The sequence below is a fragment of the Festucalex cinctus genome, chromosome 1, assembly GCF_051991245.1.
Source record: "Festucalex cinctus isolate MCC-2025b chromosome 1, RoL_Fcin_1.0, whole genome shotgun sequence".
In the NCBI taxonomy this organism is placed as follows: domain Eukaryota; kingdom Metazoa; phylum Chordata; class Actinopteri; order Syngnathiformes; family Syngnathidae; genus Festucalex; species Festucalex cinctus.
In genome coordinates, this window is record NC_135411.1 from 39753383 (window position 1) to 39778405 (window position 25023).

At 36.4% G+C, this 25023-nt stretch overlaps 2 protein-coding genes across 3 annotated transcripts in view; one reads left to right on the plus strand and one right to left on the minus strand.

Moving 5' to 3' along the window:
- The first annotated feature begins 1928 nt into the window (after positions 1–1928).
- Positions 1929–16104, plus strand: LOC144027583 (solute carrier family 22 member 13-like). The gene is made up of 10 exons (XM_077535244.1): positions 1929–2552; positions 2623–2726; positions 2795–2949; positions 5951–6119; positions 6194–6314; positions 9973–10067; positions 10289–10503; positions 15320–15428; positions 15618–15824; positions 15942–16104. The coding sequence occupies exons 1-10, from the start codon at positions 2178–2180 to the stop codon at positions 16000–16002; spliced, it is 1611 nt and encodes a 536-aa protein (XP_077391370.1). The 5' UTR covers positions 1929–2177; the 3' UTR covers positions 16003–16104.
- Positions 16105–19669: 3565 nt separating this feature from the next.
- The window catches only part of LOC144027606 (uncharacterized), a 34461-nt gene continuing 29107 nt past the window's right edge, over positions 19670–25023 (minus strand). For both annotated transcript variants that reach the window (XM_077535292.1, XM_077535285.1), the window contains 2 exons: positions 22154–22293; positions 19670–22075 (listed from right to left, as the gene is read on the minus strand). In XM_077535292.1, coding sequence (XP_077391418.1) covers positions 19729–22075; positions 22154–22230 — 2424 coding nt within the window. In that variant the 5' untranslated portion in view covers positions 22231–22293 and the 3' untranslated portion in view covers positions 19670–19728. The remainder of the gene's footprint in view (positions 22076–22153; positions 22294–25023) is intronic.

The window sequence follows — 25023 nt, forward strand, 5'->3', positions numbered from 1 at the left end:
AGCTCATGTCTTATTTAAATAATGCTCTTGAACTTTACTTTTAAACATTTTTTTAACTTAGCAATTGACTTGCATCTTCAAGTCATAACCAAAATGATTCCACAAATTAACACCTCTTACAGAAACACACATTTGCTTAATATTTGTTCTTATTTTTTTTTATTTATTTTTTTTTTGTAGACACTTGCACCCCTTATGTCATAAGGACTCTCTCTAATTTAAAATAGCTTCTGAGTACTGTGGCACAGTAGATTGGTGTACGTTTATACATTATTTGTGCTATTTTAAACTCAACGAAGTCATAAAATGTCATTTAATTTAATTTTGGATGTGTTGAATCTGTATATTTTGATCGATTAATAATTCTTATGGCTCTTTTTTTTGCAATTTGAAAACAGGGTTGTTATTTGTTTTATATGCATTTCCCCAGATTTCCACACAATAAGTCAAATATGGTAATAATAATGAGCAATATAATGTATATGATTTCTTACTCAGGACATCCTTATAGAGTATCCCGATGATTTTTGACATTTTCCTTTTGACATTTTCTATGTGTGACTTCCAACACATTTTATCATCAATAATTACTCCAAGAAATTTATTTTCATTCACCCTTTCTATTTCGATGTAATTCACCATAATTTTGACTTGATGAGTGATTTGTCTAGTGCCAAAAACTATGAACTTGGTTTTATTTAAATTTAATGATAATTTGTTCATGTCAAACCAAATTTTATTGTATTTAATTCATGCTCCACAGTAGTCAGAAGCTGCTTCAGGTATTCTCCTGAACAGTAGTAGAGAGTTGTCATCAGCAAATAAGACACTATTAAATATTTTTGAGACAACAGATATCATTTCTGTACAGTATAATTAATTATATATATATATACACACTCCTTATACAACGTCAACAAAGGCGAAAACTATAGAATTTACTGACTTAAATACAATACAGTATTTTGTAACTTACCATAATGAAAACGTAAGTAGCAGGTTAGCCTCTTCTCTTTTTTTTTTTTCTTCTATTTTCTGCCGTCATCCAACATCCCCATGTGTGCTAAAACTTGTTTTCCCTACTTCTTCCGCTAAGCAGGAAAGCAGTTTGGAGCTGCTTCATCCCGTAACATAACAAAACTTTTGTTAAGTAAATAAAAGTCAGCAGAAATGCAGATAAAAATACAAACAGGAAAGCACCGAGTTCTAGTAAACAACAACAACAACAAAATCAAAGAAACACCTATGATGCAACGCGGCATGACGACACGTTGTCAAAGTTCTGCCTGATTGGATATTAAACAGCCAATCAAGATTTGCTCTCTTGTCCGACTCCTGATTGGTTAAGAATTGTGGCACAATTATTACGCCTCACCCCTTGCATCGAAGCGTAAATCAAAGTTTTGTACGTGTAGAGGAGAGATGTAGCAAGCGTGCGCGAGGACTGTTTTGTACGTACGAAACACATTTTTTGTACGCACGAAACACATTTTGTACGCACGAAACACATTTTTTGTACGCACGAAACACATTTTTTGCACGTACGAAACACATTTTTGGTACGCACGAAACACGCCTTTTGCACACGGTACTTCCCATTACGCTTGCGGAATTGTGGCACAAATCTAACGCCATAGAAGGGAGCTAGCTAATAAGAAAACAAAAGGGACCACACTGATGAGAATAACAAGCAAGACATGATAAAATGATATGACACCGGCCGGGAAAACGTGAAACTAAAGATCCTATTAAAAAAAAACAACAACAACACCTTGAATGTTATGTAACAATGTATTTTGATACCAATAAGCTCTCAGAGAATGTCAACGTGCAGTAAACTGAAAGATCTTTGTTATGTAACCTCGTGTCATAGTACACTGTAATCACATCATACAGCAATAATTACACATAACAGGCTGTGGGTGGCTTTCATAAATAGCTGGAGTGCAATATAATGGACCAGCCACCCTGTTTTGTTCAAGAACATTTGAATCCTTTGTAAGGAGGCGTCTGGAAGAGTCCGAAGTTTGAAAAAAATGCTGTGCCAGCCCGAATTGCGAATATGACTCTTGTGGAATTAAGTCAGTTGAACTCAGTGGTTCATTTGTAGCATGTTAGACAATGAGGGGATATTCATCACACTTGAGTACGGTACTTGAATTCCACAATCCCTGAACATGGCCACTTTTGGGGATATCCTACAGAACATTGGGGAATTCGGAATTTTCCAGAAGCTCATCATTTGTGCGCTCAGCTTCCCGAATATGATTTTAGCTTTTGAGTTTGCCTGTGTTTTTTTTATCCAGTCCGATCCAGAGCGACATTGCAACACAGATTGGATCCTCAAGGCAGATGCTAACCTAACCTTGGATGAACAGCGCAACTTGACCGTTCCTCTGGAGCACGATGGCTCTTTCAGCAGGTGCCGCATGTTTGTGCCAGTGGACTGGGACATCGGAACCATCAGGGAGCGCGGACTCAATGAGACCACGGTGTGCCAGAATGGTTGGGTCTACCACAGTTCACTCTATACTGCCACCATAGTCACTGATGTAAGTGATGATTGTTGATCTGACACATTCACCAAATAGGTTTTCATATCTTAACCTTTTCTTGCTTTAGTTTGATCTTGTATGTGAGCGGGCTAATTTACTCCAAGTGGCACAAACAGTGATGATGTTTGGAGTTTTGCTGGGTTGTCTCTTATTTGGACCTTTTGCTGAATCGTAAGTAAGAAGAATCCGTCTCACAAGTGACATCGCATTCTATCCTGAACGAGTTTTGTCTTCTCCAGGTTTGGTCGCAAACGAGCAGCTCAAATTCCATTGGTGGTAATCCTTGTTTTTACTGTCACCACTGCATTGTCCCCCAATTACCTCCTGTATCTGATATCACAGTTTTTGATGGGCCTTGGCTATGGAGGTTTTCGGCTAAATGGCATTATATTGGGTAAAGTATTGCGATGGTTCCTTATCATTAACCATTTTATTTATATATAAAGATTTTTTTTTTCCTTTTATTATTTTTTTGAACATATAAACAGATGAACAGCAGAGATAAAACAAAAAACAACAACAATCAAAAGAGAAGAAAATCCCAATAACATAATCATTCAATTAATCATAACTTACATGTTCAAAAGGGAGTAGGAAGAAGTTAAAAACTTATCTAGTCCTACCCCTTTTACTAAATATATTTAAACTTATTTCATTATTAATACAATTTTAATTTACTAATTATTAAAAAATAATAATAAAATAATAAATGATATATATAACCCAAGTTATATATATATATATATATATATATATATATATATATATATATATATATACACACAAGTGCACTTAACATATTCACATTTACCAAAAACATATATACATAAATTTACTAAACATATACCATAATACCTATCCAGATCACTTACACATACTCACATGTACATTTTTCATATACTGGTCTGACATAGATAATCTTTTTTAACTTTACTTTTAAACATTTTTTTAAACTCCAGCATTGAGTCACAATTTTTCAGAGCAATTTCCAGATGATTCCACAGATCAACACCTTTTACAGATACACACCTTTGCTTATTTTTTTTTCAGGGAGGCGTCCAGGATGCCTCCTGGACGCCTCCCTGGGGAGGTGTTCCGGGCATGTCCCACTGGCGGGAGGCCCCGGGGACGACCCAGGACACGCTGGAGAGACTATGTCTCTCGGCTGGCCTGGGAACGCCTCGGGATCCCGCCGGAGGAGCTGGTTGAAGTGGCTGGGGAGAGGGAAGTCTGGGTTTCCCTCCTGAAGCTGCTGCCCCCGCGACCCGACCCCGGATAAGCGGAAGAAGATGGATGGATGGATGGATGGACACCTTTGCTTAATATTTGTTCTTGTTTTGGGTTTTTTGTACACATATTCAGTCATATACACATATTTTTGTACTTGACATTCAGTTCCAGCTGCTACATGCTGATGTATATCACCAATTTTTACCTACAGTGTATAAAAAAAGAGCTAACTAAATGTAAGTTATGTTCATATTGATGTAAATGGTTCATAACGTTTAATTTAACTATGAGAGCAAAAGAACAACTTTGTTTGTACCTAGTAGTTTGGCATCAATATAAGTTGTGAATGAAAGGACAATATTTTTTACAGATTGTGTGGCTTTGTGAACATTTCAGTAGCAATGCTTAGGGGTGGGCGATATGGTAAAAATGTCATATTACGATTCTTTAAAAAATAAAATCACGATCTAGATTTTATCAAAAAAAAAATTATTATTTTTTTACATATTTTTGACTAATCTTCACGTTTCTGAACATTTTTGTAGATTTTAAAACATATTTACAATGTATATAAAACCCTAAAAGAAAAAAAAAAAACAGGCATCTTAAGCCAACTAAGCTTTCTGAACAGGTTTCAATTGAAATAGTGCAATTATAGCAGCTGTGGTTGATATTCTCCCAGACTACAGGAGGCAGTAAAGAGTGCCAACAGTGTATGAACAGCGCTAGGTAACACCACAATAGAAGTTGAACATGTTTTTTCATCAATAAACTATCGACAAAAACAGTTTGGGATGAGTTAGCAAAGTAAATAAAACACAGAATTGGAAAGTACAAAACACTGTTTACGACAGCGTTTGCTCGTCCGCGACTCCGCATAGTTGACAAATTCTCGTAGGTGTGTGTGTGGGCAATGTGGACGTGTCGCGGCGCGGGGAGAGTTGTGTACCCGTAATTGGAGGCAGGAGGAAAAAAAAAAAAAAAAAGACCACACGGATGCATCAAGCATAAACCAAGCTTGAGCCCGCATAAAGTTCAACTGTATAGAATGTGCCATAGACGATCTTGCCGATCTGTCAGCTTTATGAGATCGTCAACACATTAAAGTTCTTAACGATCTAATATCGTCGTATCGCCCACCCCTAGCAGTGCTCCATATCTCCTAAATGTAGGGTGACCAAACTTTTTCTTTTGCCTGGGCATGTAAACTTTTTTTGACGCCCTGTCCAGGCGTCCGGGTATTTTATAAATTCATGAAAGTATCCTGTTTCATTGTTTTTTTTTACGGGATCAATTAGCATGTTGAATTTGATTGATGCTTTGCGCAAAAAAATTGGAGGCAGTGCATCGTGTTGTTACCGGCGTACTATATTTGGCATACGTTGTGTGTGGTGTGATAGAATGTTTTTTTGTTTTTTTTTATGATACAATGCAATATAATAATGATAATGCAAGCAATCTGATATCTCGGTCATTTATCTGACGTTCACGGCTGTTTTTGAGGTGCTGGGCTGTATCGGCGGCCCGAAATTTTAGCTCACTGTTAGCGCTCTGCAGTCCAAAACTAGTGATGTGGCCATGGCACGGGTTCGATCATCCCCCCCCAAATTTTTTTAAAGTAAAAAGGTCAATCACGAGAGGTTGGCTGGTTGAAAAGTATATCTTGGGACAAAAAAAACAAAACAAAAAAAACAAGGAAAAAAACAAAACATTGGGCATTTCTCAAGTAAGACTTCGAAAGAGGGTTATGTTTTTTCTGCTTTATTTTCTACATATATAGGGGATGCATACACTAACGGTAAAATAGCATAATGTATGTCATCTTTGAGTAAATTTGAATATCATTTCAGTATTTAGAGGCCGGGTCGAGTGGCCCATTTTTTTTTGAAAATCAAAATATGGCCCCCTGAGCTAAATGTTTTCTGAGAAATTGGAACAGTAAAGATACTGTTGTTTTTATTAGAGGCAGAATGTGCATTTATGAATAATTCTAAAATAACCTGCATGCAGTCCAGTCAATTGTGTTTCATATTCAAACTAACGGAATAAAAAAATACATACATTGACAACACAGAAGACTAATTTAAGACAAACATTCCATGCCTCACTGGTTTCCCAACGATGATGTTTGGTAAATCTTATAAATAAACTTTCTGTTCTGACAGCCACAGAGTGGATCGGTTCATCCAAAAGGTCGTGGGGAGCATGCGCAACTCAACTATGTGGTGCAGTTGGACAGGCCATCCTTGCTGGTCTGATCTATTTTGTCAGAGACTGGAGAACAGCTCAGTTTATCACTGCAGCTCTATTTGCAGCCATTGTTAGTTATATATGGTGAGCATCAAACACTTCTTGAAACATTTGAATAACTTGTGATAATTAACACCATATTCTTACATAACAATCAGGTTCCTTCCAGAGTCCGCCAGGTGGTTGTTGGAGAGAGGGAGGACAGAGGAGGCGAAAGAATTGATTTTAAAGGTGGCAGCTATCAATAAACGCAGATTTTCAGACACTCTCCTGGAAAAGGTACAAAAGCTTTGGCTGGCTTGTTGTATGATTGTCAAAAGAAACATTGGGCTTCATTCGCCACTAAAGTGAGCTACACACACGCATACACTTTTTGAACCGATTTTTAACAAGTGAAAGGCCTCACACACAAAAAATCAGCAAGTGTTTCCTTACTGCTCTTTTCGTGGTCATGCGCTCAAGATGACCAACACAGCAACACACACGTCTGTTGCAGTAACAAGTTTGACCTGTGAAAGGCAACATGGTGTCACTGAGCAGAGAAAATGGAAAGAAGGAAGAATACTCATAGCAGAAGAAGCTAGGCTCATTTATTTGATAATCACATTGTGTTTGCAAACTCTGTCATTTTTGACGTGGTAAAACACTTGGGAGGCTGGTTATACAAAAGTCCAAAATAAATAAAATAAATAAATGACAGTGAAAATAAAAACGCTATGCTGCGTGTATTTCTCGTAAGCTTCTGAGTTTTTTTTCCTCATAGATCTGCCACTTTATAAACTCGCAAGTTTGCCACTTTCTAAAGTCGCAAATTTGCCAGTTTTTTTTTCTTGGAATATTACACCCGCCTTCTTAAAAAATAAAAAATATAGTATACTTGGCGCTAATACACCGTCGTAGTATAACAAAATAGAAGTGTTCCCACACCATACTGTGGTTCATCATTCGTGCCCTTCATTACATCACAATTTTTTCAAGTGCTTATTATGTTTTTTTTACGTTACTTACTGTAATGCCCTTGCATGTGGGATTCAAAAGTCACAATTGCAGATGCACTTGTCAGGCGCTGATTGAAGGGGAGTACAGTGTTCCCTCGTTTATCGCGGCTTCGTTGTTTTTTTTTTGTTTTTTTTACACCGTGATTTTTTTTTTGCGGCGATGCGGTTTCGGTCAAAATAGGTTGACATGTGCTGCCTCCTTTCTTTATAATTAAAATTAAGACTGTCAGCCCCAAGCTTGCAGTTGCGTCGGTTGAATGCTCACCGCGCCGTACGTCACCTCCAGCACCGGACACGAGCGTTTTTGTGGCGTTTTGGGTGCACCGCAGCGACGCGGTCTCGTTCAAAATGGGTTTTCGTGTCCTTCCTGTGTCTTCATAATTAAAATGAAGACTGTCCGCCCCAAATCAGACGTGCTGTTGAATGCTCAGCGCGCCGTGGGTCCGCCAGACAAATAGACGCACGCGGGTTGGCGCAGGCCACGAGCTGCAATCCGAGCTCCTTCGGTCAAACTGAAGAGGTATGATTGGAGCTAGGGCTGCTCGATTATGGAAAAAATAATAATCACGATTATTGTGGTAATAATTGAAATCACGATTATTCAAAACAATTATTTATGTTTTTGTTTAAAGCAAAAAAATGTTTACACATTTGAAAATATTAAGACAAATAAAAAAATATGTAAGCTCATTTTGGACCAAACAGACTTTATAATAATAAATTATTATTTATGTTAGCAAAAATTTGAAGTTGGGGTGACGCGTGTGCAATATGACTTGTGGGGTGCTAACAACTTCACGAATTTCAGGTATTTTTTGGAACCTAACCCCAGCGGAAAACGAGGGAACACTGTACATCAGACTCGAGGTGTATTTTCATCAGCAATAAAGTTTTGCATGTTTTTTGATCATGTTTGTGTAACTAATTGGTAAAAATTATATCAATAAAAACTCAAACTTCTTTTTGACAATTTATTTAGTACCCTGTTTTTAAACCACTAAGCAGCAGGTTATCCCTTTAGCTGTGGGTGAGTGACGTGAGTCATGAAAAATCTCTGTCCACTTTCACACCACAGTCTACACTTCTGTAGGACTGGTGATGCTTTACAGGTTGTGCCGATTATTGTTTCATTTTGACATATTGAACAGTCTTAAAAAATAACATTCAATAAGATTTCATTCTTTTATATAACACAGGAAAATATAAATGTGTATGTACAACACTACATAAATTGGCCAGCACGTGTGTACACTGCAAACGGTTTTTCCTATTTCCTTTTTTTGATCACTGACTCAGAGGCCACGCCCATTCAAGGCTCGTAAGAGGCTGAAACAACCCAAATTTTACAGTGTCATTACTAACAGCTGTTATTGTTGCTGTTAATGTTGCGTGTGTGTGTTGTTGTTATTATTATTATTATTATTATTATTATTATTATTATTATTATTAATTATTATTTTTAGAAAACATACCGGCCTGTTATATTGTTACTATTATAAAGGTTTGAACACTGAGAGAGGCTACTCTATTTAAAAAAGAGCTACAGTATGTGAGAAAATGTTAATACTGTGCTCTATAAGTCAATTAAAAAACATACTTTTAATGAGAAAAAAAATAATGAAATGAAAAGAAATGTATGATGAATGAAAAAGCATTTATAATAAACTAAAAATTATACCAAAATGAAAAAAAACAAATGAAAAAAAATCTATACTGTGCTGTATAAGTAAATTTAAAAAAAAACAAAAAACTACTTTTAATGAAAAAAAATGAATGTAAATGAAAACTAACATATGATGAATGAAAAGCACTTATAATAAAGTAAAAATTATACCTAAATGAAAAAACATAAACTAAAAAAATATATATATTTAATGGGACATATAAAAATTACGCGGCTTTTCATTATCACGGGTAGTTTTTGGAACGTAAACACCCGCGATAAACGAGGGAACACTGTGCAGTAAATTATACAGTAAACAAACACAGCCACACTCAGTCGTTGAACAAATTGTACACGTTGGTGCACAAAAAGCACCCTTTTTTTCTGACGGTGTACTTTACATTGGTGAATGCCATAATGTTGGAAAGTGTGTATTCTCAAGAAAACGGTCATGTGGAATGACATCCACAGTCTGTTTGGAGTAGGGGTGACCGGGGTTTGCTGAGGAATCAATACTGATTACTATTTACTTTGACAGAATTTATTTCTTTATTAACTCATTGACTCCCTGCCATTTTCACAGAAGTATTTTTTCTTTTCTCTTTATCAACATGGCCATGGTTGATCTCTTATACTCTGCTGCCACCTGCTGGCCGTTTGTGTAATAACGACCATTTCTTCAACTGTTCTTTGCAGTTGAGAGGCTTCATCAAAGCCTTCTGTATGCTCTAGCATAAAAAAACAAAAACAAAATATAAACACGTATAAATACTTCTTTGGGACACTTAAAACATTTAAAATAGAACGAATTTATACGTTTTTGGGAGCAAATGAGTTAAAATAGTTTTGGATTTATCATCATAGTTCGTTTTTATTTTGTTTAGGGTTTTGTTGTTCAAAAATCACATATAAACAAAATATGTACTGATGAAAGACCAGTCTCAGGTGCATATTTCCTATTCATCATGTCATTTCATAATTTGTGTCAGTGCAGAGTTACAGACCCCTGACTATTTAAACTAGAAGAAAAGGAAACTAGTATTCCAATTTTTTTTTCTTGCGCCCTCTGTTGGAGAAGATAATTGCAATGTGACAACTGAAGCAAATGACAAGCCCCAGTCTCCCATACAACTTATAAATATAATGGCAAAATTGCATACACAAATAATTATTCATTAGTTCAAGCGACTTTGGTAGTGTTATAATCAAAAATGTTTTGGACTGATAACTTGCTGCATTGATCAAAGTGGGAATGATGTGTTTGTGTGCATTACAGATTGCTGTCAAAGAACCTGAGAAAAAGAGCAACATTTTAATGCTTATCCAATCACCAGTGCTTCGGAAATATTTCTTTGCCCTATTGTTCACATGGTAAGTTAAATTACTGGCAACTGATGTAAGTAACATAGATTAAGACAATATTATTTAATCATAAAAAGGCAAGGCAAGTTTATTTCTATACCACATCATATATATATATATATATATATATATATATATATATATATATATATATATATGTATATATATGTATGTGTATGTATGTGTTACATTTTGGTCTTTTTGCAGACTAATTCTTTTGATTTCTCCAGGTTCTCTTTGAATGTTGCATACTACTGCATTTCATTCAATGTGGGGAATTTTGGCTTGGACGTATTCCTGACACAGCTCGTGTTTGGACTGACTGAAATACCAGGTCATCTGCTTTGCGTCTGGCTCTTGGAAGCACTGGGGAGAAGAGTATCTTTCCTTTCAACAATTCTCACTGGGGGCATCTTGTGTATTTTGATCCTCGCATTTAATCAAGGTAAGGCAGAAGTTGCCTTGTTTAAAAAAAAAAAAAAAAAAAAAAAATATGAATGAAAGAAACAAGGTCAAAACATTCGTTTTCATTTGATTTTTATCAATTACATTTTATACATTTTAATTGTATTTTTTTTTATTTGATTTTTATTGAACATATAAACAAGCAAACAGCAGAAAAAAACAGAAACTAAAAGAAAAGAAAACCCCAATAAAATGATCAATCAATCACAGCCTACATGTTCAAAAGGGAGTAGGAAGAAGTTAAAAACATAGCTAGTCCTAGTTTAGTTTAGTTTAGTTTAGTTTATTCATTTTTTCCTTTCGGACACATTACAGTTTACATCAATCACATCACATCATTTGCAACATTGACATCCGAAAGAAGGGCTGACGGGTAGAAGCCGAAGCTTATTCGAGACCCGTCCCCATCGACCCATTACTATAACGCATCAATCATATACATTATTTAGAATAGACATTAATTTTTATCGTTATCCATCCCATATCCCAGACACTGCTCGCTCAGTTCATCTTGAATGTCCGTGTGTAGATTGTGGCTAGTCCCAGTCATTTGGCACTGGTGAGTCGGTCCCCAGACGCCACCAGCAAGCCCACCCCGCCAGGCGAGCAGCCAAGGCAAGCGCAATTCTTCTCTTTCACCAGTAGGGTCTTCTCTGACCTCGGATCAGCTTTCACACATGTTGTGCTTTCCAGAAGAGTAGATCGGCTTGCATTCGGCCCATTGCTTTCAAGCAATTTCAGCACTCGATTCTGGTCAGGTAGCACCACTGGTTGCTAGCATGTTGTGGATCTGATGACTCCTGTGCGCTGCCCAGCCTCGCTCACCCAGCAGAGCGGCCCACGCCAGCTGCATTCCAGGAACCAGACCACCAACCCCCATTTTGCGTATTGACAGCAGATTCATTGGAGCCACAATACAGCCTTATCATGTAGCCTTGACTGTTACAACAAATGTCCTAACGGAATTCGAGCCAGACAATATTTAGATTCAAACGGGAACAGCAATACATGTTATCAATGCAGGTGTATAAACAAGAGTTAGCCTTGGCAAAGTCAGCAAATAATCATATACAACTCCAGCTTTGGGTAATTAGTGATGTTGTTGTTGTTGTTGTTGTGATATTGTGAATTACTGTTGTCTCTCAAGCGCTGCCAATTCCTCAGCTCCTTTCACGATTCGTGTTTTTAGTTGACCAGAGTTATCTTTAGTTTGAATAAAAATTCGGCAGTCTTTTGTCCACGTGCTTTCGATAAGTCCATTCTTTCTCATTTGTCGAGCCTTTTTGGCGATGTCAGCATTTCGTTTGGTGAGGTTTTCGTTGATGTAGACATGTTTCCCACGAAGCTTGTGACGGTCTCTCAGAAGAGCAATCTTTTTCTTTCTGTCAACAAACCTGATCAGAACTGCCGGTGGTCGTGTCCCTCCAGTTGGAAGCGAAAAGCACATCTGAATGTGCGCAGGATCAACAGTTAATCCCAAATCTCTGAGTTGAAGTGTCACTTGCTGTTCCACAGTCTCGTTCCCTGAAGATTGGTCAGAATCTTCCGTGATCGTGCTAGCCGCAGCTCTCAAAGGGCCACGGCGCGGCTTGATCTTGATACCGGTGACTATCACATCGTTGATACGAAGATTTTGTTCCAAATCATCCACATTTTGTTCCAAGGCAACAATGTGTCGATCTTTTTCCTGTGTCTCTGTCTTCAATTGCTGTATTTCCTGAAGAAGTGGCTCAATGCTCTTCTTCATTTCAAGTAATTCGGCAACCATTCCACTGAGTTTTTTAAGAGAAGATTTTATCTCCTCAATCTCGTCGGCTCTTTTTCCGCCAGGCATTCTGCAACAATGTAGTTACAAATCCCAATGCAAAAATCAACAAGTAGTTAGATTCACGAGCGAGTGCAGGAGCAAGTACAGATGCGTCCTTCCTCAACAGATGCGTCCTTGAAGTGAGGAGCCACAATACAGCCTACAGCAGCCTACCCCTTTCACTTGATATATTTAAACTTATTTCATTATTAATACAATAATAATTAAATATTTTTAAAATAAAATGTATAAACCTGGTTATATATACAAGTGCACTAGACATGCGTGCATTTGCCAATAACATATATACATAAATGTCCTAGACATAAACCATAATACCTATCTAAATCATATACACATACTCACATATAGAATTTTCATACTCTAGATTGACATAAGTAATTTTGTTGAACTTTTAAACATTTTTTTAAACTCCAGAAGTGAGTCACATTTTTTCAGATCAATTCCTAAATTATTCCACAAATTAAAACTTTTTACAGATACACACCTTTGCTTAACATTTGTTCTTGTTTTGTTTTGTTTTTGTGCACACTTGTACCCCTTATCTCATAAGGACTGTGTCTAATTTCAAACAACTTCTGAGTACTGTGGCAGAGTAAATTATTATAAATTTGTACATTATTTGTGCTATTTTAAACTCAACCAATCATAACATTTCATTGCATTTAATAAATAGTGGATGTGTTGGTTCTGTATATTTTGATCGATTAATATTCTTATGGCTCTCTTGCAATTGGAGTTGGTATTTGTTTTATATGCATTTCCACACAATAGGTCAGATAGGGTAATATAATGAACTATATAATATACATAATGATTTCATGTTCAGGACATCCTTAGTTTTACGGAGTATCCCTATGATTTTTTACGTTTGATTTTTTTTAAACATTTTTTATGTGTGGCTTCCAACATAATTTGTCATCAATAACTGCTCCAAGGAATTTATTTTCATACACCCTTTCTATTTCAATTAAATTCACCATAATTTTAACTTGATGAGTGATTTGTCTAGTGCCAAAAACTATGAACTTGGTTTTATTTAAATTTAATGATAATTGTATTCATGTCAAACCAATTTTTTAATGTATTCAATTCATACTCCACAATAGTCAGAAGCTGCTTGAGGTTTTCTCCTGAACAGTAGAAAGTTGTACCATCAGCAAATAAGACGCTTTCAATATTTTTGAGGCACAGCAAATATCATTTATATACAGTATAAATAATTTAGGGCCGAGCACAGACCCTTGGGGAACTCCATGAGTAATCTTCATGTATTTTGCTTGTACATTATTAAACTGCAAATATTGATATCTATTATCCAAATAACTTTTCATCCATTTATATGCTAAGCCTCTTATTCCATATCGCTCTAATTTATTCATTAATATAGAATGATCTATAGTATCAAAAGCTTTTTTGAAATCCATAAAAATCCCAACAGTAAATTTTTCATTATCTATGTGGTAGATATTGCTTCCACGAGTTCCATGACTGCCATTGAGGTGGTCCGTTTTTCTCTAAACCCATATTGGGTTTCACTTAAGAGCTTATGTTTCTCAATAAAATTGTCCAGTCCGTATGAAAATAATTTTTCTAGAATTTTTGAGAACTGTGGCAACAATGACATTGGTCTGTAGTTATTAAACGTGTGTCTTTCTCCACTTTTAGAAATAGGAATAACTTTGTGATCTTCATTTTTGATGGAAATATACCAGTTTTAAATGACAAATTGCAAATATATGTAAAAGGTTGTACAATATATTCTATAATACTTTTTACTATGTCATATCAATGTTAAGACGGTGGACTATTTAATACATTTAATACTTCTATATCATTAACATCATTAAGAAACATTGTGGATGAATTATTTACAATGTACTTATCTATTTCATGTTTGTTTCTTGGCTCTGGGATTTTGTTTGCCAAGTTACTGCCCACTTTAACTAAATATTCATTAAAATTAGTGGCTATGTCAGAAATTTCATCAATTACAATATTATCTTTTATAAAATACTGTGGATAATTTTGTTTTTCTTAGAACTTTTTCTAATTACATGACTTAGTATTTTCCATATTTCTTGTGTATTGCTTTTATTCTGCTCTAATAATGCATGATAATCTTTCTTTCTTGTTCGTATAATATTCAATAGTTTATTTTTATAGGTCTTATACTTTGAGCTTCCACAGTTCTCAATTTAATAAATCTTTTGTATAAAATATTTTTGTTTTTACATGCATTCTCTATCCCCTTCGTCATCCATGCCTTATTTGGACCTTTCTACTTTCTTGTAATTTTGATTAATGGACAATATTTATTGTATAAAGAGATAATGGTTGACTGAAATTCACTATATGCAGTATTAGGGTCGTTAATTGAATAAACCTCAGACCACTTATGTTTTTCTAAATCCAACTTAAAGGCAGCCATGGAGCGTGATGTTCTTAGTCTTGTTTCAAATGTGTACATTATCGGCTTCATTTTTTTTTTTTTTTTTTTTTTTAAATCGAAATAATCATAAAAAATTGCAAAGACCGGTAGATGATCACTTATATCATTAATAAGGAGTCCACTTTCTATTTTTTAGGTCAATTTTATTTTTAAATATATTATCTATTAGTGTAGCTGTATCAATTGTTATTCTACTAGATTTCATAATAACAGGAAATAAACTTACTAATACTATACATCATATTTATAAAGTCAGTTGTTTTCTAATGTCCATTTGGATTTAATAAATCAATATTAAAATCACAACACAATATTCGCAATTTTTGACCCATTTCTTATTTATTAGTATTGTTGTGTTTTATGTTTGATTTTATTTATGCACAACACTTAGTTCATCTGTGGTTGTTTTTTTTTCAAATGTTTTTGAGTTAAGTTCAGTTCTTTTCAATGGACTGTCCACAAACATACCCTGCAGGTTTATGAAAATCATATTTTTGATTTCTTATTCTGTTTAAGGAAATCCTGTTACTGTTACTGTCCTGGCCACCTCAGGACGCCTTATCGTCAATTGGGCTGCAACCATATGCAATATTTATGTTCAAGAGTTATTCCCAACATCTTGTCGGTAAGAGAATCAATCTCCATCCCACTTTTCTTCTCTCATCAGTTATGTTTTACTGGCACACCTGATACCACCAAAACATATTATATGTGGGGGGAGGGAGATGTTTTGTTTTGATTTGTGACGACAGCTAAAACATTGGCAGGACATTTGTGAGATTGAGTTCCTTGTGTATTTGTTTTCTTGCTTCAGACAAACAGCTTCTGGTTTGGGCTCCATTGCCAGTCGAGCTGGCGGTCTTATCGCTCCATTGGTCAACATGTTGGCTGTGTTCCACTGGTCCATACCCATCATAAGCTTCAGTGGCCTCACACTGGTTAGTGGGTGTCTCTGCTTCTCGCTTCCTGAGACACGGGGGATAGAGCTGCCAGATTCTTTTGATGAGGCTGAACGCAACAGGTAAACAACTGGAGGAAAATATGCTCAGGCAGATTGATATGTTATTATGTCCATGGGAAATGTGCAACAATCACGTACTGCAACAACTAATGCTTGCTTAATTCCTTTGTCTTGCAGGAATAAGAAGGCAACGAGGAAAGAGAATAACGCAAATATTTTTGAACATCAAATCAACTAAACTGTAAATTATTTAATAATTGTTGCAGTTTTCCATCTGAAATGTCATTCAAAATTTGGAAATGTATGTAAACTGGTGTTGTACATTACATACTTAAAATCATCCATCCATCCGTCCATAGTTATTTATATATTTTTTATGCTTCAATGTGCATATTAGCTTGGGAACCAGACTCATCGCTTTACACTCAAAAAGGAATGAAAGTGTTAGTAGGTACAGCTTAAAATCAACGGCTTTCTATGCATTAAAATGTGTTTGTTCCATGAACACAGAATCAACTGATAACTTATTTTAATAAGATGGTCTAAATTAAAACAAAGAAATCTGTCTTAACTTAATAATGTATTGATTCTGAACAGACAGATTTGCCCTGACTAAATTCAGGAGTGTATTTAAGTTAGGACCAACTTAAAAATCTCAGAACTGTCCTTCAAAAGCTGAGTACAAGACGGACGGACGGACGTGCCTGGACAGCAGGACAAACGCTTTTTATTACTGATAAACATGAAGAAGGGAAATGTGACTTTTGTAATGAGGTGCAATCAGTAAAATTGGAATGCAAAATATATGAGAATGAGAGTAGTCCTTTAAACAGAACCATGTATAGCTGATTTGAGCTCAAAAACATTGCAAGGGAAAACATGTTCCACAAAAAGCCTTTGCTGTCTGGCCAAGATATTTAAGGAACTGATTATAAATAAAATTCTTAGTTATGGTGCTAAAAAATAAAACCCTGGAACAAATATTGAATTCATAAAAGGGATGAATGCAAAACAAGTCTGTTACTACTGCAACATCTAACATTAACAAATAAAAACGAAATCATATTTCTTGCTATTGGCAATGTGCCACTTGGCATGCTGGGAATTACAGCATCAACTTCCTCTTTCGCTGAAGTGTTTTACAGTTTTTTACGATTGCTTAAGCACGAAATACCAAACGGCTGGGATTTTAAAAACTCTTCACGCAATTTGCACAACCATGCAGACGAGATGCAGAGCATCTCACATCCTGTGCAAAATGAATCACTCTTGTCAAAACTCATGAATCAGGTGAAAACAGGCTGGATAGTGGCTCTCGAGGACCGAACTTGGCCACCCCTGATTTAGAGCAACCCTGGAACGGTTCGCAGTGTTGTCCATTGAGTCCATGATGCGTCTGAGCCAGGAGGGAGTTCCTCAGCTGGTGGTATCTGCATGTCAACTTGTTCTTTTTGGAGCTTTTACAACCAGAGCTGGAGTGTTAGATGTTATTAGGGGTTGGACATGGCTGAGAAAGCTCCTTGTTGGCTTCAGTTGTTGTGTCGGTGGTTGACGTCCATGAAGACTGTGGCGTTCATCTGAGTGAGGCCTTCGTCTTCTCAACTTGGCTCGTAACCTGCCGTCTGATGGTGGGAAGGTAATACCAGCAAGGAGATGCAAGTTGTTTGTATTCGTGGGTTTCAGGCATCCAGTGATCAGGCGGCAGGTGTTCAAGGATGGATCTAATTTCTTAGTGTGGGTCGATCTCTCCCAGACAGGACAGGCGTATTCTGCTGATGATTAGTTGTTCTTAAGGTGGAGGCTGTGGCTCCCCATTTTGAATTTGTCAGTTTCCGTAGGATGTTACAGTTTGTCTCAGTTGCTAAAACACTAAACCCCATTCTCTGAACCAAATTCTCAGTTTCCGAGACTAATTTCTCCAGTCAAACACTTTTCCGGCCAAACCTTACACACTGTTCAGGCTTAGACCCAATTCTCAAAATTCATCAATTATTTTTTTGATAAACCTTAAACACATTTCACACTTTTCCCAAACACTTTTCCCAAACACTTTTCCCACGGTGATACACGTGTTGCAAAATTTTAAACACTGGCCGCAGAATATGAACACAACTCCAACACAGTTGTCATCTTTCAAACACAACATCAACTTTTTTTCTTTTCTTTTTTTTTGCTGATAACCTGTATAAACGAGTGTCTGCCTACTAATGCTGTCTTATGTGTTGTGGTCATTATTTTGACATATTAGTGCATGTCTGTTGAAATATTGAATTTGGGGCAAAAGCCGTGTGTGTGGCGCCATCTTAAGGTTAAGGTCGCGACACTGGCGTCACGGCGAGTGTCAACATGCAGCTGAAGACAGTAGCAGAAGCCCGTGCCGTCCATCTCGGTATTTCCCTTGGCTATCGCGTCCTCTCGGTGCACTTGTGTGACTTGTGTTGGCACTGCGCGTGACCCAAAAGAATAACTGTACATAGGCCTATGTACATATGTTGCTGGCAAATGCACGCATGTCCAAGTGCACTTGTATTCATTACCAGGTTTATACATTTTATTTTTAAAAATATTAACCTTGTATTAATAATGAAATAAGTTTAAATATATAATGTATAGGGGTAGTAGGACTAGATAAGTTTTTAACTTTTTCCTACTCCCTTTTGAATATGTAAACTGATGATTTTATGTTTTGTTTTGTTTTGTTTTTTTTCTCTGCTGTTTGTTTGAATGTTTATATGTTCAATAAATCAAATCAAAATAAAAAAAAAGTCTCGTACACGCCTCCTTAGCGAAGTGTAGTGTTTTGCAAACATCTTTACACCCATTTTGAGGTGAGTGATTTATGAGCATAGAATGTGGTACGTTTATTGAGCATAGCTTGTGGTCGTATAGAAATTATTTAGATCGTAGTTTGCACTGCTGCTGTTAATCACAGCCAGACCCCGCCCAACCCAACCCTCTACCCATTCACAAGCCCAACGGTCCTCCAGGCAACATCCTCTTTGAGCGCCATTTTCAAACATATGAGTGAGGGATGAAGCAAGAGTTTTCTTGCTGGGGGGACAAAAACAAATAGCGCACGTAGCGTGCGCACGATGCACAAGCTTGACACAGAGGTTGCAGTTACGCTTTAGGCCAGAAGAGGCAGTCACGAGCAATGTGACAAACTCCACAAAGCACCTTTGAGAAAGTAAATTGCCTTTCTGGAACCGCAATTTAACCTTTTCTATTAACGTGATAACAGACAATGCTGTTAAGTGTTGTGGCAGTGGTACAAATATTACAAAGATTTTAATGGTACCGTGATTGTTATTCTCATTTAGATCAAGGATTTTAAACTGAAATGTACTATAGTACAGTACATGTGTGTATCATAATTAGTTGTAAACATGCAATTTGATGGCACAAGTTTTTTTTTTTTTAATCAGATATCAGATGATGAAAGCATAATGCTGAAATTATTTTCACCAACAATGTCAACTAGTTGTTTGTTACAATCATAATTTGCTGATTTCCATTTAAATAAAGTACATTTTCATTGAAATATGGGATGGTTATGCGTATTGTATAACAAACATGAATCACACGTTCAAGAAGTAGTTTTCACATGCTGTCATTTCATACATTTTTACTTTCTTGCTTGCATTTACTCAATTATTGGATTTATTAAATGCAAAAATTTGCAAACTAAATCATGATTTATTAGCTAATGTCAAATTAGGGTAAAAAATAAAATAATAATCAAATAACATATACTATAGTCTAACAAAATTTCTTACAAAGTGCAGTTTATGTTTCAAAATGTAATTGCAGATGCAAATCATAATAGTTTGGCTTTCTTGCTAAATCCATATATATATATATATATATATATATATATATATATATATATATATATATATATATATATATATATATTAAAAAAAAAAATCATACGCACATCAATGATCACATTTGATCCCTACACTTATCCAAGCAAATCATCCATCCAGTTATTGTGTGTTACAGCATTCTCGACAGTTTTCTCAGGATCGATATAACCCAAAGATGAAGTTACATCACTTGTTTCTTGCGACTTGGGCAGCAACTGAGCTTCTGATGCAAAGAAGTCAAGAGAGAAAAGGTCTCCCTGGGGTGACTGAGCTGAGTCAAGCAGCCCATTCAGTGGACTAGCACTGAGAACCTCTGCACGAGTTGGCATTTCACCCACTGCAAAGATATCATCAGCGTTGGCGGCTGGTGGGCTGTTAACAGGTTGTTGGGTGAGCAAATTGCTATTTGAGATGAATAAGTCAAAATCCGACTCTTGAATGTGTGTCAGGCTGTTTGTTGTCAAAGTTATCAGGCCTTGATTGTCAGCCTGGCTAACGGAATCAGGGACAGTCACTTGCTCGACCAATCCAAGCACTTCAGTTTGGGTTGATCCTGGCTGAGTGTCAAGCACGCAAACACTCTCAGAGGATGTATCATTAGTGACTGAAAACATGACATCATCAGGGTTATCTCCAAAACTCTCCTGGGAAATAAACTGGTCAAGAGGATTAGAGCTAGCTTGTGAAGCTTCTTCAATGACATCAAACAATGTGTTGTGGTCACTAGTCTTTTCTTTTGGTTTTGTTGCATCATCAAGTTCATCTTTTTCTTGATTGGTCTTTGTAGATGGTGGATCAGCAGAAACAGAATTGACAGTAGGAACTCTGTGTTGTTCAACGAGCAGTTCATCAGTTAACTCTTGAGGGCTATGCATGTCAATGGAAGAAAGATCATTGCAGTCAGCTGTCTCAGCAACACTTACTGGCGGCTTGTTTGTCTCTGTTTCTACCAAATCCGGTAGGCTATCACTTGGTTCACTGATTAGGATCTCTGGCTCCGCATTTGTAGCCTCCACTTTGCTGCCATCCAGCATGTTGGTGTCAGAAGCAAGTATCGTGTTGCCAGCGTCATCCTTGCCTTCCTGAGGATTGACTTGGATGGTATCAACCGTAGCTGTATTCGGACCATCTGTGTGCAGTTTGCATTCATTGGCGTCTTCATTCTTGTCTGACGATGACTGAAAGAGTCCAACAGCAGAATTGTCATCTGCTTTCTTGACACTTTTAGCTTTTGTCTTGCTGGTTTTTTCAGCGCCACTCGCAGCAAAGAGTTTTGACAAAGGGCTTCTTCCTTTGGACCAAGATCCTAATTTGACCTTTGGCCTTTGTTTGTTGGTACTGTGTTCTTTTGCTAAGTTTACCTGGTCATCCTTACTAACGTTGCTTTCAGTGAGTGTTTCAGTTAGTTTTGGTTCTGTAAGACGATTTACTTTTTCAAAATCTTTGTCCAGTTTATCAGATAATTCTTGTGTCACACAAGGTGAATTGTTTTTGACATCATCGCTTGAGTCACCAAGAATTGTCTGTTCATCATTTTTGTTCTCAGTTTGGGGCAACCCTGGACTTTTCTCAACATCAGCCTCCTCAGTGGTTGCCTCACCTCTGGGCTTATGTTCATGTTGCAATTTTCTGAGCTCACTTGACTGGTCGGAGTCATTTTTGCCCAAATGGTCATTTGCATTATTGCATGTTTTAATGTGGAGCTCAGGGGCATCCTCTTCTGTATCTGTTGAGGTCATTTGACTTGAGTTGGCCAGCTGATCATGGTGAGAAATGTCAGCATTTGGCGCAAACCACACAGATTTCCTTGTTTTCTTCGAAGTCACATCCAGCTTGTTTGATGCTGTATTCAAGCTTGCTTTGTTGGTGGGTACAGCTACTGCCTGCTTCGTATTTGTATCTGGGAAACTGTTGTTTTTTTCTGGAAAAGGCAAGTCAAGTGCTTTTGTAGAATTGCTGTCTTGAAAATGTTTCGTTTTTGTGGCACCAGTCCTGAATTTTGGCTCCTTGAAGAGTGCCTTCTCCTCTGAGGTACTGTCTATTGTCTGAGGTTTTCCCCTGATATCGGATACGTTGGCAGGTATAAACATCATGGGCTTATCTTTTTGTTTCAAATTTACATTGTAGAGTGGCTTCGTCTTTTCTGGTGGCCAGTTAACTTTCAGTTTTCCACTGCCATGCCTCATCTCACTTTCACGTGACTTTGTGGCAAATACGTCAGCAGACGAATCTCTGGAGACAGTTGCCGTGTTGGAGTTGCTTTTGATCATTTTTGGTGCCGATGTGGTGTCAGGTTCATCTATTTCTTTATCTTTCTGAAGCCAGCGGTCTTTATGCTGCGTGTGCCCAAATCCCTCATCATAATTTCCCTTTCTTTTAAAAAGCTGCTGGTAGTGAGACATGCAGTAGAACTCTCCATAAAGAGAGGAATAGTTGTGAATGCTGTAATTGAAAAAGAATGTCTTAATTACTTTGTAGTGTAAGTGAAATGCTAACTACATTTTTTGTCAAACATCTCACCTGAGATTCTTCTGACAGTGTTTACAGCAGAAACAGTTGTTGTGCAGGACACGTTTATTGGCCACCATTTTTTCCATTGGATACACTGGCGTCAAACAGGCTGAACATATTTCCTTGACAGGTGACAAAGTCACGACGACCTGAACATCATATAACAACAAAGGAACATTATAAGACCTAAATGTTCTGTTTTCATTTCCACAGAGACTTAAAGCGAACTTACAGTATTATTGACAATTTACCTTTGGTTTGTATACAAATAGCTGTCCTTGGACTGCTTTCCCACTCATTTAAGAATGAAATTAACCAGTTAGCCCATGGTGGCTTTGCATATGATAAGCAGAGTTGCATTGGAATTTGTTTGATGCACTGGTTAGCTAATTGCTTAATCTTCTGATAAGCAGCACTTACTCGATTACTTGATGAAGTTTTCGAAGCAGTGTTGGTGCAGAGCATCACCATTTGTGTTTGCCAATATGCCAGGTGCCATACACACATAATACAGTGATTGAACTGCTGCCTCCACGAGTTAAAAATGCTTTATTGTCTAAAGCCACTCACTTTCTTCTCTGCACTCTGCTTCCGCAAATAGTTGCAAGCAGGCCGTCATCATGTTTACTGCTACACCAAGTGACACACAAGAGGAGATGGCCAAGTACCATTTGGAATATGCACATTGCTTTTATTTTGACAAATACGTGTCACAGATCTCTATGAAGACACCGAGGATATGTTAAAATAAAGCACGTTGCACATGTCTCCTATTGTGCACATGTATTATATACAGTACGGTACTCAAAAAAAGATGATCTAGTGCAGTAAGAAGAAAATATGTCATGCCCCACCCCAACTCTCTGCCACAACTATTAATAGTATTATTTGTCAATAAAATTGTTGTAAGTACACCTCTGCAGAGAGCTATAATTATTGTGCACACTCATAATGAGAGCTCCACTGCCACCTACTGTAGTGGATGTGCGATTACACTTTATGTTAGTACATTTAAAAAAATAAAATAAATAATAAAATAAAAATAAATACAACTGCTTCCTGGGGTTACACGCGGCCTCCCTGGCATCACGTGCCTCCAAGGGGGGCCCCGCCCCCTATTTGAGAATGACTGATCTCGTGTGTAATTGCTGTCTTGATGATAGCTTCCTTAACGCTCTATAAAGGAGAGAAGGCCAAACTAGTTTGCTGTTTTAAAAGACTGCAGAAGAAATTAACTGTGTCAAAAATTAACAACACATGGTCTGTCGCAGTTCCAAAAGTTGTGTCGTGTATTGGAAGTTTTTGAACCAAAAATATTCTGTTTAATTACTGTATATACTAACAACATGAATAATGTTTTTATATACAATCAATATTTTGCTATTTTCATTTTTGATGGATATATACCAGTTTTGAATGACAAATTGCATATATATGTGAAAGGTCCCACAACATATTCTATAATACTTTTTACTAGTGTCATATAAATATTAAAAGAAGTCAGTGGACTTTTTATTTTGTAATCTTTTTACAACATTCAATAATTCTATGTCATTGACAGCATAAAGGAACACAGTGGATGAATTATTTACAATGTACTTATCTATTTCATGTTTGTCTCTTGGCTCTGGGATTTTGTTTGCCAAGTTACTGCCCACTTTAACTAAATATTCATTAAAGTTATTGGCTATGTCTGAAATTTTATCAATTACAATATTTTTTATCTTTTATGAAGTATTCTGGATAATTTTTTTTTTTTTTTAACTATTTTTAATTACATGATTTGGTATTTTCCATATTTCTTGTGTTTTACTTTTATTCTGCTCTAATACATGGTGATATTCTTTCTTATTTGTTCGTATAATATTCAATAGTTTTTTATAGGTCTTATACTTTTGCTTCAGCTTCCACAGTTCTCAATTTAATAAATCTTTTGGATAAAATATTTTTGTTTTTACATGCATTCTCTATCCCCTTCGTCATCCGTGCCTTATTTGGACCTTTATACTTTCTTGTAATTTTGATTAATGGACAATATTTATTGTATAAAGAGATAATGGTTGACTGAAATTCACTATATGCAGTATTAGGATCGTTAATTGAATAAACCTCAGACCACTTATGTTTCTCTAAATCCAACTTAAAGGCAGCCATGGAGCGTGGTGTTCTTAGTCTTGTTTCAAATGTGTACGTTATCGGCTTCATTTTTTTTTTAAATCAAAATAATCATAAAAAATTGCAAAGACCGGGAGATGATCACATATCATTAATAAGGAGTCCACTTTCTATTTTAAGGTCAATTTTATTTGTAAATATATTATCTATTAGTGTAGCTGTATCAGTTGTTATTCTACTAGGTTTTGTAATGACAGGAAATAAACAGTTACTATACATCACATTTATAAAATCAGTTGTTTTCTGATGACCATTCTGATTTAACAAATTAATGTTAAAATCACCACACATTATTCTCATTTTTTTTCTATCATGTGTGTGACTCAGAATATCTGTTAATTTATCATTGAATGTTTCAAGACATGACCCAGGTGTCCTAAATATACAACTTATAATTACATTTGATACATTTTTTATGTGTACTTCGATAGTTACACATTCCATTATGTTATCAATAGTAGTAGTCAACTTTTCAATTTTTCTACATTTTAAAACCTTATCAACATATATTGTCTTTACTTGTCTTGCAATGTCGGCATTCTTCTTGGTTAAATGTTCGTTGATGTAGACTTTCGTTCCTCTTTTTTTTGGCCTGTCGCAGAAGATCGATCTTACTTTTTTGTTCATAAACCGGATAACAACAGATGAATTTGTTCTGCTGTCCTTTCTTGGAAGTACATAACAGTCTGAAATTGCTACACTAG

Coding starts and splice junctions, on each gene's coding strand:
- LOC144027583 (XM_077535244.1), top strand. CDS start 2,178: ATGGCCACTTTTGGGGATATCCTACAGAACATTGGGGAATTCGGAATT. Junction 2,553..2,622: donor CTGCCACCATAGTCACTGAT/GTAAGTGATGAT, acceptor TTCTTGCTTTAG/TTTGATCTTGTATGTGAGCG. Junction 6,315..9,972: donor CAGACACTCTCCTGGAAAAG/GTACAAAAGCTT, acceptor TGTGCATTACAG/ATTGCTGTCAAAGAACCTGA.